Genomic DNA, 13,131 nt, shown 5'->3' on the forward strand with positions numbered 1-13,131 from the left:
TTTAAAATATTTATTTGCTGTCCGGAGCAAGTAGGCATATCTGCTGCGCCTGTCGATAATGTATCAATCATTCAAACAATTCCGCAGGTGCAAGATCAACCAGCAACCTCAATATACTTTAATTGCTTTGAATAGTGTATATAAAATATTTACCAATTCTTAAGCGCTACCACTATGAATTCAAGCAACTGTATTCAAGCCAATTACCCAGCTTTATATTCATTAGAAGTTGAGTAATCTTGCGTACCAAGTGAAAATTGAGAAAAACGGATAACACTTAAAACTAAGTTGTTCTGCAGATAATACTCAAAAATAGAAACCGGCATAAAATGCTTACTACATGTGTGTGCATCTGTCGTTAAAATTTGTTATATTCTTGCTAAAAAAGAATCAAACGGATATTCTTAGATAGAAAGAGACACATTGAAAGAGGTATCTAACATTTAAAACCAAAACGTTCAGCAGATTTTCTCAAAATTAGTAACCGCCTTGAAATGTTTAACCTAGGTGTGTGCATCTGCCCATCCAAATGTGAAATTTATTATATGCTTTATGAGAAATAAAATAAAATTTAAAGCTATTAAAATAAATTAAAAAATTAATGATTTCATAATAAAATGCTTAAAAAATTTAAATCAGAGATATTAAAAAAATCGTTTAATTTACATCAATGGGTTTTTTAATATAAAATTCAGCTAATTTAAATTAATTCCTTCCTTTTAATTGTTCATAAATTTAAAGGGAAGGGACAATTTAAAGGGAGGAAAATCTCCTGCTTTCCTTTCTTTAAATTGTTCATAATTTTGATGATCTCATAATAAAATGCTTAAAAATTTTAAATCAGAGATAAAAGAAAAAAAGATTGGGATTCAAATCTTTTTTTTTTTTTTTAATTGGCAAATTAAATTCTGATTTAAATTAATCGGCTTTAAATCCATGAACTAGCAATCTCAAATTTATTTGAAATCATTATATTATTTAAATGTTTTGATATTTCATTATATTTAAGGATTCAGGAAGTAAAAATAAAACATTATAATAACTAACTCTATATGTTTGAAAAACCGAAGGATAGTATGAGTAAGTAAAACTTAGTAAGTAGTATGAGAACAATAAAAAAAAAACTAATTTCTGATATTCCAGAACGATTAAAGCTTATTGCCATTTTATTCTATAAGAAATAATCAAAGAATATAGGAAAATTCAAAATTTTGATGTTTGCCAGAAAATAATTTTTACACGATGCGTTTTGAAGGCATTCGAATTTTGTAAGTTCCATACAAATTTTCTCAAAATTAATCTGACTCCTTAGAAAAAATATCTTGAAAATTGGCTGTGCTTAGTTGATAAAAACAGTGAAACCTTTCATAACGTCTGTCTGAAGAAGTTTTAATTCTGCCTCACCCTTTTCTTTTTGCTTATTTTAATGATTTTTATTAGTAAAGAACTTCTCGTAGACATTGAATTGAACAGCTGTAAGTACACTACTTTCAGTTTCTCGGGAAAATAAATAAAGTGGGCGTTACTTTTTACTGGGAAAGTCTGAGGCTGACGTAGGTGTAATTGCAACCTTTCACGTTTGTCTTATAAGTTCGTAAGCAGAAGTAACGATGACAGAAAAGTTTTACTCAGACCACCTTTCTACTTTTTAGTATCTCGATCATTTCAGGTGAACGACTCCGCCCACCTTTATGACCATTTTAAATACTCCCTACAATGTACTATTAAGGTGTATTGAATGATGTTTCTTGATAAAGTTTTTACTTTATATAGTTAAAATTTTAAAATTACTGGTAGTTTTAAGTATTTCTTTTTTCGTAAATTAGTATGTAAATTGAGATGATACGTTGAGCAAATTTGATTCGGAATATAGTACATTTGCAACATTTATATTCATATACAAAACTTATTTTAATTGCGAGTAAAGTTGAAATATGCTTCTTCCATCTTGTAAGCGCTAAATTACTTTCTGCTTTATTGAAGCAGAGAAAATTCAAGTTACGCTTATTTTCTAACCCCAGATGCAGGTGTTAACGTTTTTTTTCTGCAATGACCACCTGGGGAATGAACAAACAGACGTCTGAAGTAGGGTTGAAAGCGAGAGGGAAAAGAGGAAAGGCTGGTAGTAAAACCATTTCAAGTTATTGCTAGTTTTCGGCAGGAGTTTATTTATTTTTCTTCAAAATTATTCAACAATATCTACTTTATCTTGGAAAAGAGGCAGTTTTACATATATTTTAAAACTAAGAAAGAAATCTGGATAGTTACCGATATTTTATTTTTCAAGAAAAAAATGCTAAAATGAAAAGTCTTTCGTACAAGTTTTTGCTCCTTTTCGTCTAGTTATACAATGGCTTTCAGTCTTGATCTGAAGGGCAAATTTGATGGCCACTCTTATAGGGACATCATATTATGTGGGGCCAACGTTGCTCAAACAGTAAGTACAGACAATGAAAGAGCATCCATGCATTGTCCAGGATTCGAACCCAGAACTTCTGATGCACTCAGGTTGTTGCAGCCTCATCGAAAGATGCGAGAGCCCCCTAGCGAATACGAATAAGACTCAATAACTTTTAAGAACAATTTGAATGTGAACGGTCACTTGATACAAGCGCTTGGCGCTTTTCACTTTTTTTTATTATTCATCTACTTTTGTTGTTCATTTTTTATCGTTATGTTTATTAAATTACACTAAAATATTAATTAGCTTGGTCTTCATTCGTACTTAGATATTTATTATTAAATATATTGTTTCTGCCAACCCGGTAATAGAATCTCAGGTTGACGTTTCAGCTTCGAATATTATTAAGAACAGCAAGGTAAGTGATACCTTACCTTTATTTCATTGTTTGAAGTAGTAACGCCACCAGTAAAGAACATTTGGCATCCCTGCCCGGACGGCGTATTTAGTATAGTATATTTGATGATAAATAATAAAGAATTTACATTGTGAATAATAGAATATAGAATAGCAGTATAGATAAACAGTAAATCATTTAGAATTAGAATTGTTTATTCATATTAGAATACTGTTATATATATAAATATAAGAAACATGTCTCCTGACGAAATAGCTAAGCTAAAGAAAAAACGAAGTTCTCTAAGAGCTACTGTAACGAAACAAATTAACGAAATTGATGAACTTTTGAAATTAGAACAAATTAATACTGGTGATTTAGAAGAAACTTTAGAATTTCTAATTAGTAACTTTGATTCTTTAACCCCTTGGGGACGGCTGATTCATAAAAGCATTCGTACAAAATCAGAATCAGGATGTAAATAAATAAAAAACGGTAGCTTAAATGTAAGCATTGCTAATTTGACAGACTTACTTTGCTTTGAATTTAATTATTGTTAGTTTAATCGTATATATATATAATTAATGTTAGTTCAAAGTGTAACTAAATAATTTTATTTAGAACTAAGTAGTGGTGAATTAAATAAATCAAGCAATTATAACCCGCCCACAAATAAACTGCTAAAGAATTACTTTGATTACCAGTTTTATCTTTTTACCCTAATTGATACTGTTTTATGCTGTCACGTATTAGTGACAGTCGGCGCGAAAGGGTTAACTAAGATTGATTCAGAATTAGAAAGGTTGTTTAAAGTAGAAGAATTTGAGGCGGAATTCTCAAAATCAGAAGAATACCGCCAAAAAGTGGTTCGCACGAAAATTCGCGCCACTAAAAGAATAAACGAACAAAAACAAAAGTTAACTGCTAATTCTGCTAGTGTAAACGAAACATCTTCTCTTGATTCTGAAAGTGTTTGTGAATTTAAATCTAATGATTATTTACGAGTCAAACTCCCTAAAATGACTATTAATAAATTTTATGGTGATGTAAACAATTGGTTCATTTTGGAATAGTTACGAATCAGCTATTCACAACAATAAGTGTTTAGATAAAGTAGAAAAATTCCATTATCTTAAAGCACATTTATCGGGTACTGCCCTTAGTTCTATTGAAGGTTTACCTATATCTGATACTACGTACGATACTGCTATTGATTTATTAAAAAACAAATTTGCTAAAACTGATTTGTTGATACACACTCACATGAACAATATTCTCAACATTAAACCATTAAGAAATTCAAATGATGTGTTTGCTTTTAGAAAATTTTATGATAAAATAAATATTGAATTAAGAAGTTTAGAAAATTTGGGTCAATCAATAAAAGACTTATCTAGTGTATTGTGTACTACAATATTAAAATCCCTTCCCAGAGACATTTTAATTCAAATGGATAAAACCACAAACGAAAATGCTTATAATGATATAAACACATTGCTCACTTTTCTTCCTGATATTTTGCATATAAGAGAAAGAGCGCAAATAATAAAAAATAACAGCAATGAATTAGTAGTCAATCAGCCGTTCCCTTTTCGGAAATTTGAGACGAATCGCAGACACAGTGACTCTGTCGGGTCTTCGAAAACAAAATACCAGCAAAAGAGTTATGATAAAAAAGAAAAGAACATATTTTCGACTTCTGAATTAATATCCACAAACGTAAAAGATAAAACTTTTTGTTGTTTTTTCTGTGAGAATAAAAAAGGGGATGTTTTACATGATTCAAAAGATTGTTCTTTCGCGATCACTTTAAGCAATGAAGAAAAGGTTTCGTTGTTAAGGAAATGGGGAATTTGTTTTCGATGTTTACAAAATCGTCACGTAGCTTCGAAATGTGTTTCAAAAGTTACATGCAATTATTGTGGGTTCAGACATGTATCGATTATGTGTTATAAAAATAAAAATGCCGATGATAAAACCGAAACTCAAGATAGCGAAAAAGTACTTTCAAATCAAATTAAATATTCTCCAGTATTTTTACAGACACTTATTGTGGGGGTAAAAGGAGGTGATTTAAAGGGCTATTGCCGTTTACTGATCGATACTGGTAGTCAAAACAGTTATATCTCCCAGTATGCCGCAAAAAGGTTAAAATTAAAGAAGATAAATTCCGAAGTTATTAAGCATGGACTGTTTGGAGGTGTAAAGAAATCAGAACTACATAATCGTTATCAATTGAACATTAGTAGTTTCGAGGGAAATTTTAGTTTCGATATTGAGGTCCTAGATGAAAAGAAAATTTGCTCTTCTGTCCCAAGGGTTCAAGATGAAAATTTAATTGGTCTTTTAAGAAATAAAGGGATAATTTTAAGTGACATTCAGGAAAATGAAAATCGCTGTTTATTCCAAGATAGTCCGGATGAAATTCATATACTTTTGGGGGCAGATAATGTTGCACAGCTGTTCACTGAAAGAATAGAGCATTTCCCAGATATTGGCATAGCAGCATTTGAGACTAAGATAGGCTGGACATTAATGGGGAAAAGAAGCAACACTGATATTTCGGATTGCGCATTTTCAGGCCTCTCCTTATCTTTACATGTTTCTGACGCAAAATTGTCGGAATTATGGCGTTTAGACGCAATAGGCATTTCTAGTGAGGAAAACAAAACTAAAAGTATGTTAGAAGAAGAGACCCAAAAACATTTCTTAGAAACTGTAAAACGAGACAATACCGGAAGGTATGAAGTGTCTTTGGCCTGGATTACTGACAGTTCTGTTTTGCCAAGTAACCGATTTATTGCTGAAAAGTCCCTATTCAAAACTGAAACTAAATGAGTTAATTCGAATAAAAAGAAAGATTACGAAGAAATATTTGACTATTGGGAAACTAATAAAATAATTGAAGTGGTAAATGACGAAAAGGAAGAAAGGGTTCACTTTTTAGCCCACAGGCCGGTATTCAAAGAATCGAGCGAGACCACAAAAACCAGGCCAGTTTTTAACGCCTCTGCTCGCGAAAAAGACCCCTCTTCAAGAAATGACTGCCTCGCTAAGGGTCCCAACTTAATAGAAATAGTCCCTAGCATATTAAATCGATTTCGAAAATATAAGGTTGGATTGTCTTCAGATATAGAAAAGGCTTTCTGCCAAATAAAAATCGCAGACAAAGATCGTGACTTTTTAAGATTCTTGTGGTTCGACTCAGACAAGAATTTAAAGATATACAGGCACAACCGCGTTGTGTTTGGACTTACATCCAGTCCTTTTCTGCTAGCAGCGACTTTAAATCATCTGCTGAATGCTGTTCCCGGACATTTAAGTGAAACTTCACGGATTTTAAAAGACTCTTTTTATATTGACAATTCTCTGGTTAGTTTAGATCAAATCGAAGAAACCGAAAAGTTTATTAGTGAAGCCAAAGAAATTTTGTCCTCAGCACATTTCAATTTGAGATGCTGGCGATCAAACATGTCTGTTCCGATGATCAACAGTACAGAAAGTAAACCACAGTTTGTACCTGTGTTAGGACTAATATGGGATACACAAAGAGACACTTTAAATTGCAAAATTACCGAACCAGTTCAAATAAAGGAACCCTACACTAAACGACAAATTTTATCAGCAACTCAGAAAATATATGACCCAATTGGTTTCACAGCTCCTTTAACTTTAATTCCTAAACTTATCTTACAACAGACTTGGATTCAAAAAATAAAGTGGGATCAACAACTTCCTCCAAATTTGAGTAAACAATTCAGCACTTGGATTAAGAAATTAGATTTACTACCGAAAATAGGAATTGATCGTTGGCTCAATATAGATTACCAAAATGAATACACTACAACACTACATATTTTTACTGATGCGAGTAAACAAGCTTTTGCCACTTGTGCATTTTTGAGAACTGAAAATAAAGGTGTTCACGTACAGCTAGTAAATGCTAGAAGCTGAGTTGCACCGATTAAAGAAATGACAATACCACAACTAGAACTCCTATCATGTCTGATTGGAGCCAGACTTGCTAAAAACATCTTAACAGACTTAAGACTTGAGTATTGTAGAACAATATTCTGGAGTGACTCATCCACAGCTCTAGGATGGATAAGACGAGATCAAACGTGGGGAACATTTGTTCACAATAGAGTCCAGGAAATAAGAACTTCAACGAAAATTTCTGATTGGAAGCACGTGCCAGGAAAGTACAACCCTGCGGACCTGCCTTCCCGTGGATGTTCTTTTGAGCAGTTATTGGAATCAAGATGGTGGGAGGGCCCCATATGGCTCTATCTACCAGAAAAAGAATGGCCTCATGCTGAAGAACAGCCCGATGAAGATGTTCTAAATAAAGAAAAAAGGAAAACAGTTTTGAGCCTCTTAGACAAAGAACATAAGCCTGACTGGTACTACCACTATTTCTCTTCATACCGGAAAATAGTGAGAATGATAGCCTGGATATTGCGACTGCTTTACAACTGTAGAAATTCTGAAAAAAATTTATCCTCAGAACTTTCAGTTGATGAATTGGAGAAAGCAGAAAGAAGACTTTTCAAGCTCATCCAAAAAGAATCCTTCACTGGCACACAAGATCCATCCATCAAAGCATTAAGACCTATTGAAGACGAAAATGGTCTATTTAGAGCAAAAACGAGTATTATACAACGAAAAGATGAAAAGAACTTTCTTTATCCTGTCATCCTACCATCAAGTCATCCAGTAGTACAAAGACTGATTCTCGAGAAACATCTAGAAAAACATCACGCTGGAGTCAGCATGTTAATGGCTCACCTTAGAGAAAATGTTTGGATATTGAAGTCTAGGAAGACCATAAGAAATGTCATCCGAAAATGCATCAAATGTAAGAGATTTCAAGCACACAGAATTGAGATTGAACCAGGCATACCACCTGAAGACAGAGTTAAAGAGGCAGCGATATTTGAGATTATTGGAGTAGATCTTGCAGGCCCTCTCTATCTCTCAAATAAATCTAAAGCCTGGATTGTATTGTACACTTGCGCCGTCTATCGCGCAATTCATCTGGAACTTGTGACTTCACTATCAACCGAAACTTTCCTTCTATCATTAAGGCGATTCATTTCGAGACGTGTCAGACCTTACGTTATTTATTGTGATAACGGTACTAGTTTTGTTGGTGCCAACAAACTTCTAGAAAAGTTAAATTGGAAAGAAATAAGTGCTGCTACATCCGCACAAAAGATCCGATTCAAGTTCAATCCACCTACTGCTGCGTGGTGGGAGAGACTAGTACGTATGGTCAAAGAAATCTTAAGAAAAGTACTAGGTCGCACCTCTTTGAATTATGAAGAGCTGAACACAATTCTTTGTGACTGTGAGCAAGTTATCAATTCCCGTCCAATCACCTATGTTTCTGAAGATAACAAAGATCCATCCCCCTTGACACCCATGATGTTTTTGCAAGATTTGCCTTCCTCTGGAGTTCCTGATATCGACAACATTGATTCCAAAGGATTAAATAAGAGAGCCAAATATCGGCAGAGAATTAGAGATGATCTTCGAAGAAGATTTCGAATTGAGTACTTAGGACAGCTACGGTATCAAGCCTCAAGAGTCAACAAGATTGATCAACTTACAGTTGGCGACGTAGTTTTAATTGAAGACATCAACAAGCGTCGAATCCATTGGCCATTAACGAAGATCATTGAACTGTTGCCTGGAAAAGACAAAGTTGTGAGACTTGCCAAAGTTAAAACTGAAAATGGAACATTTCTAAGACCTTTACAACGCTTGTTTCCTCTTGAGATAAGTGAACCGAACACTAATCCATTTCTCTTTCCAGCTTCTTCCTTTACAGATTCTCCTAGCAGTTCCTCTGAATCTATGCAACCTGCAGCCAGTGTATCCAGAGCCTTACCCTATGTATCCAGATACGGCAGAACCATCAGACCCATTGAAAAATAAGATTTGTTTTCTGCCAGTAAACAAATCGGAGGGAGTATGTTGCAGCCTCATCGAAAGATGCGAGAGCCCCCTAGCGAATACGAGTAAGACTCAATAACTTTTAAGAACAATTTGAATGTGAACGGTCACTTGATACAAGCGCTTGGCGCTTTTCACTTTTTTTTATTATTCATCTACTTTTGTTGTTCATCTTTTATCGTTATGTTTATTAAATTACACTAAAATATTAATTAGCTTGGTCTTCATTCGTACTTAGATATTTATTATTAAATATATTGTTTCTGCCAACCCGGTAATAGAATCTCAGGTTGACGTTTCAGCTTCGAATATTATTAAGAACAGCAAGGTAAGTGATACCTTACCTTTATTTCATTGTTTGAAGTAGTAACGCCACCAGTAAAGAACACAGGTGTTAATGTAAAACGGAAAAATAAGGGGATTAAACATTTTTAAAATATTCATTTCAACATATAATTATTTTTCAGTTACATTAAACTTGAGCATCCCGGTCGCAATCGGATTAGTAGTTTAACCCTTTGACGGTTATGAACGAGTTTGGCTCGCAATCGAATCGTGCTTCATAATGCGCTCAAGCGAGTTCCGCTCGGGAGCAAGATTTCGACTAACGAGCACTACTCGCGTAGTGAAATTTTTCCCCAATGCGAGGTGACGAGCTGAGTTCGTTATTATTCTGCATCGACTACGTTAAAAAACGAATCCATGAAACGAAACGATGGCAGTACGGGTTCCATGAATTTCTTTTCATAACGAAGGGGGAATTTATTTTTTTACCTTGTTCTTTTTATGCTTATTTTGGCGCGTTTTTTAGCGTGTTTGAAAAGTAAAATGGCTGAAAGGCGAAAATTAGATAATTATGATGATTTTGATACAGAAAGCTTATTAAGTTTTCAGTCTGATGAAGACTTTGCTCAGAGTATTTAACACGTTCACGCCGGTTTTGAAGAAGCAATTCAATATAAAAATTGCATCTGTTAAAAACAATTGGTAGTTATGAGTTCTTATTATTCCCGAAAAAAAAGTAAAAAATGAAATTTATTTGTTACCAGTTTTTACTACGGTGCGGCGCCCGATGAGACAATCTAGCGCAGGGGTCGCCAAAGTGGTCTATATAGACCCCCAGGGGTCTATTTAACATAAGCGGGGGTCGATCTGAGCCAGGGGGTCGATCCGAGCAGGAAGGGTCGATTGGTCGAAGGATTATCAGTATTTTTCATATATGTGACAATTAGAAATAAAAGAAGAAGACTTGGAAATATATACAGGTAATCTTCAAAAATTGACCGCCGATTTTAAACTGCGTTTTGTTCATTTGGAAAACACGAACACCCTTGATTGGATTACTGTGCCATTTTCTGCTCAGATTAAAAACGTGGACATCAACCTGCAAGATGAGCTTGCTGAATTATTATGGGGATTTGAAGCAAAGACACTTCTTAAAGATTTAACAATAAGCAAATTTTGGACAAATATAAATATAATGCAAAAATATGTAAGACTTTACGAAATAGCTCAGCCATTTATGATAGCATTTCCAAGTTCCTATATGGTTGAAGCCGGTTTCAGTCACGTAAATTCAATTTTAACTAAGAACAGAAATAAATTAAATGTGGAGTTTCGAGGGGATTTAAGATTAAAATTAACCAATTTTAAACCCAATATAACGAACCTTGCAGAAAGAAAAAAAACACCAGGCACACCCATGTCATTGATTAAGAAGCAATAAATTCGTAGTTACTTTACTTATTATTTCTACTAACTTATAATTACTCATTATTTCATAAATATTAAGGTATTTATATTTCAACATTAATATATTTTTCATAAAACTATTGTTACACTATGTACTATTACTTAAATAAATGTTCAAAATCGTAAAATAAATGTACAAACGCAGTATCTAATAGAGTTTTATTTTAATTAACAGAAAATTACTTTTATGGGGGTCGATGGAGATTTCGAAAAATTATGTAGGGGTCGATGATCAAAAAAGTTTGGCAACCCCTGATCTAGCGTGACCCACCGGTGGGTCACCCCGGCCTGAACGTGTTAAGTAATTACTGTATTTAAATGCATAAAATTTTACATAAGTTGTATTTATTTAGTCCTTTCAATTTAATATTTGTCTTATATTTATAATTAACTGTTATTTATAGAATTGATTATAATCATTTATAATTTACTATTAATAATTACCATTTATTATTTTAAAGTACATAAAAACTGTTATTTAAGAAATTTTTAAAACGCGTGAGGTGAGCTATCTACGGCATCGCTTTTTTTTACGCTTTATTTAGCAAAAAACTGGGTGCCTGGGCCGCGTAGCGGCCCCTAACCCATACATCATGAAATAATTTACAGGTTGAATTACAAACATTTTGATTTATGCAGCATTAAAGTAGCAAAATAAAATAAAAGATCAGACATATTTGCTTGAAAAATTAAACATGAATTGTTACTTAATATGAATCATGATTTATGAAATAATCAAAAAAATTATCCATGAATATAATAAAGCACAGTTGGTGTTGAATCATTGTATGGGATTAAGTTTAATGCAATCATACGTTGTGAATTTTAAAAATGAATGAAAAAATTTTAATATAAACAAGTACAATTTTAATCTTGAATGGAGTTTAAATTTAATGCAGTCATGAGTTGTGAAATAGATGTGAATAAAATCAAGATATATAGAAATACATTTGACATTTTAGCATTAATTGTGTTAGAATTACATAATTTGTAAGAAAAATATGAAATGAAACAAAATCATGAAGTTTTAGCATAAGTTTTCATTACCTTAGTGGCGCCATCTAGCGTGGCAATAAACAGTATTTAATTTCGTGTTGATAAATTTACCAGTTCAAAGTTCAGTATAATAGAGTTCTATGTACAGATCAGAGAGAGACATTATTCTGAAGAGGACATAATTGATTGCAGTAGTTGAAAAAGTTCTCTGTCTTTTAGTAGTTCTTGTAGTTCTTTTAAAATTGAGACCAGTCTATGAGCTTTGCCTGCTTTTGTAGTGGGAACTGTAGCTGGAGTAACACGATGGCCCCTCCTGGGGGGACGGATGCTGCATCCCGTGTAGTTAGCAGTGTGTGCTTCACCACAGTTACAGCATTTTGGTGGTATGTTGATGTCCTTTTGGCACAAATAGGATCGGTGACCCGCGGCACATTTAACACATCTGGGAGGTGAACAGCAATTTCTTTGAGTGTGACCAAAATTTTGGCAATTGAAACATTGGGTTGGACTGTTTCCTCCACGGAACCTTTCTATTTTCACCGGGACATCGCATATGCTATTAATTGAGTAGATTTGTCGGTTATTTTCAGATTCTATTAGTATTATGAGAAAAAGTGGGAGGAGCCGATAGGCCTCACCCACTTTTCTCTTGAACTGAATTACTTTCTGTGATTTAATGCCTGTCTTGTCTAATTCAGGGTAGATATGATCTGTAGGGAAATCCTCTGGGAGTCCACGTACCAGAACTTTTATGTGCTTGACTGGTTGAACAGTTTCTGAAGTTGTGGGCGGAACTGTGGCAACTTCTATGGGCGGAGCTTTGTAGGAGTTGACTATTGCATCAGGTTGTGGCAAGGAGGTGGCGGCAGCTATTGGTGAAGAAGTGGAGCTTTCTGCATTCGTGATTTGCGTATCCTCAGTATTTTTGGCTTTGTTTTGCTTTTTCTTCTTCTTTTTTCGCTTTTTTGGAGGGGGTTCTGTATTTGTTTTTGCTGTGCTTTCTGTATCCGTGGTTGTCCTTTCGTTTTTCTGTTTCAAGTTTTGGCCGTCATCATGAGTTTCCATATCTGTATCCTCAGTTGTTTTAATCTGCATTTCAGGAGTGATTTGGCTAGATGAGTTATACAGGAGCTTATTCGCATTTGCCATCAATTCATCCATTTCTTTCCTATGTTTCTCATACCCTTCCATCACTTGTTCGTATATCTTTCGTTCACTAGGACTCATGCTTTCCACGTCAACCATTGGTACTTGTGGTGTCCTATCGACTAGTCGTTTTCCGCCTCGGCCATGATGATGATAGGTAGCCATATTGCTTGATTTGATTTATTAACTCAATAGTGATGAATCATAAATTGATGACTACAACGGCAGAAAAACTTTAAAACTTAACTTGTAACATACACAAACTCTTATAACAAATCAACTTTAGTAGATACTGGCATAATTGCAAGAGAATGAAATACGTACGACTCACTCGAAAGACACGAGTAAAATGACGGCATCGCTTCGCTTTACGCTTTATTTAGCAAAAAACTGGGTGCCTGGGCCGCGTAGCGGCCCCTAACCCATACATCATGAAATAATTTACAGGTTGAATTACAAACATTTTGGTTTATGCAGCATT

The 13,131-nt window shown here is 34.1% G+C and overlaps 2 protein-coding genes across 2 annotated transcripts; both read left to right on the forward strand.

Moving 5' to 3' along the window:
• Positions 1–2,350: 2,350 nt before the first annotated feature.
• Positions 2,351–6,752, forward strand: LOC147801043 (uncharacterized). Its single transcript, XM_087155736.1, has 3 exons — positions 2,351–2,508; positions 3,872–5,586; positions 5,707–6,752. The coding sequence occupies exons 1-3, from the start codon at positions 2,351–2,353 to the stop codon at positions 6,750–6,752; spliced, it is 2,919 nt and encodes a 972-aa protein (XP_087011862.1).
• Positions 6,753–6,770: 18 nt separating this feature from the next.
• Positions 6,771–8,738, forward strand: LOC122272625 (uncharacterized). The gene has a single exon (XM_071188347.2). It carries the CDS (start codon positions 6,771–6,773, stop codon positions 8,736–8,738), a length of 1,968 nt encoding a protein of 655 aa, XP_071044448.2.
• The last annotated feature ends 4,393 nt before the right edge of the window (positions 8,739–13,131 follow it).

Source organism: Parasteatoda tepidariorum, chromosome 12 (assembly GCF_982258835.1).
Source record: "Parasteatoda tepidariorum strain Cologne lab strain chromosome 12, Ptep-v5.0, whole genome shotgun sequence".
Taxonomy (NCBI): Eukaryota; Metazoa; Arthropoda; class Arachnida; order Araneae; family Theridiidae; genus Parasteatoda; species Parasteatoda tepidariorum.

Excerpts from the sequence above, each read along its gene's own strand:
- LOC147801043 (XM_087155736.1), top strand. The coding sequence starts at position 2,351 with ATGGCTTTCAGTCTTGATCTGAAGGGCAAATTTGATGGCCACTCTTAT. Across the intron at positions 2,509-3,871 it reads AGAACTTCTGATGCACTCAG|TTACGAATCAGCTATTCACA; the intron begins GTTGTTGCAGCC and ends ATTTTGGAATAG. Across the intron at positions 5,587-5,706 it reads TGACAGTTCTGTTTTGCCAA|TGGTAAATGACGAAAAGGAA; the intron begins GTAACCGATTTA and ends AAATAATTGAAG.
- LOC122272625 (XM_071188347.2), top strand. The coding sequence starts at position 6,771 with ATGACAATACCACAACTAGAACTCCTATCATGTCTGATTGGAGCCAGA.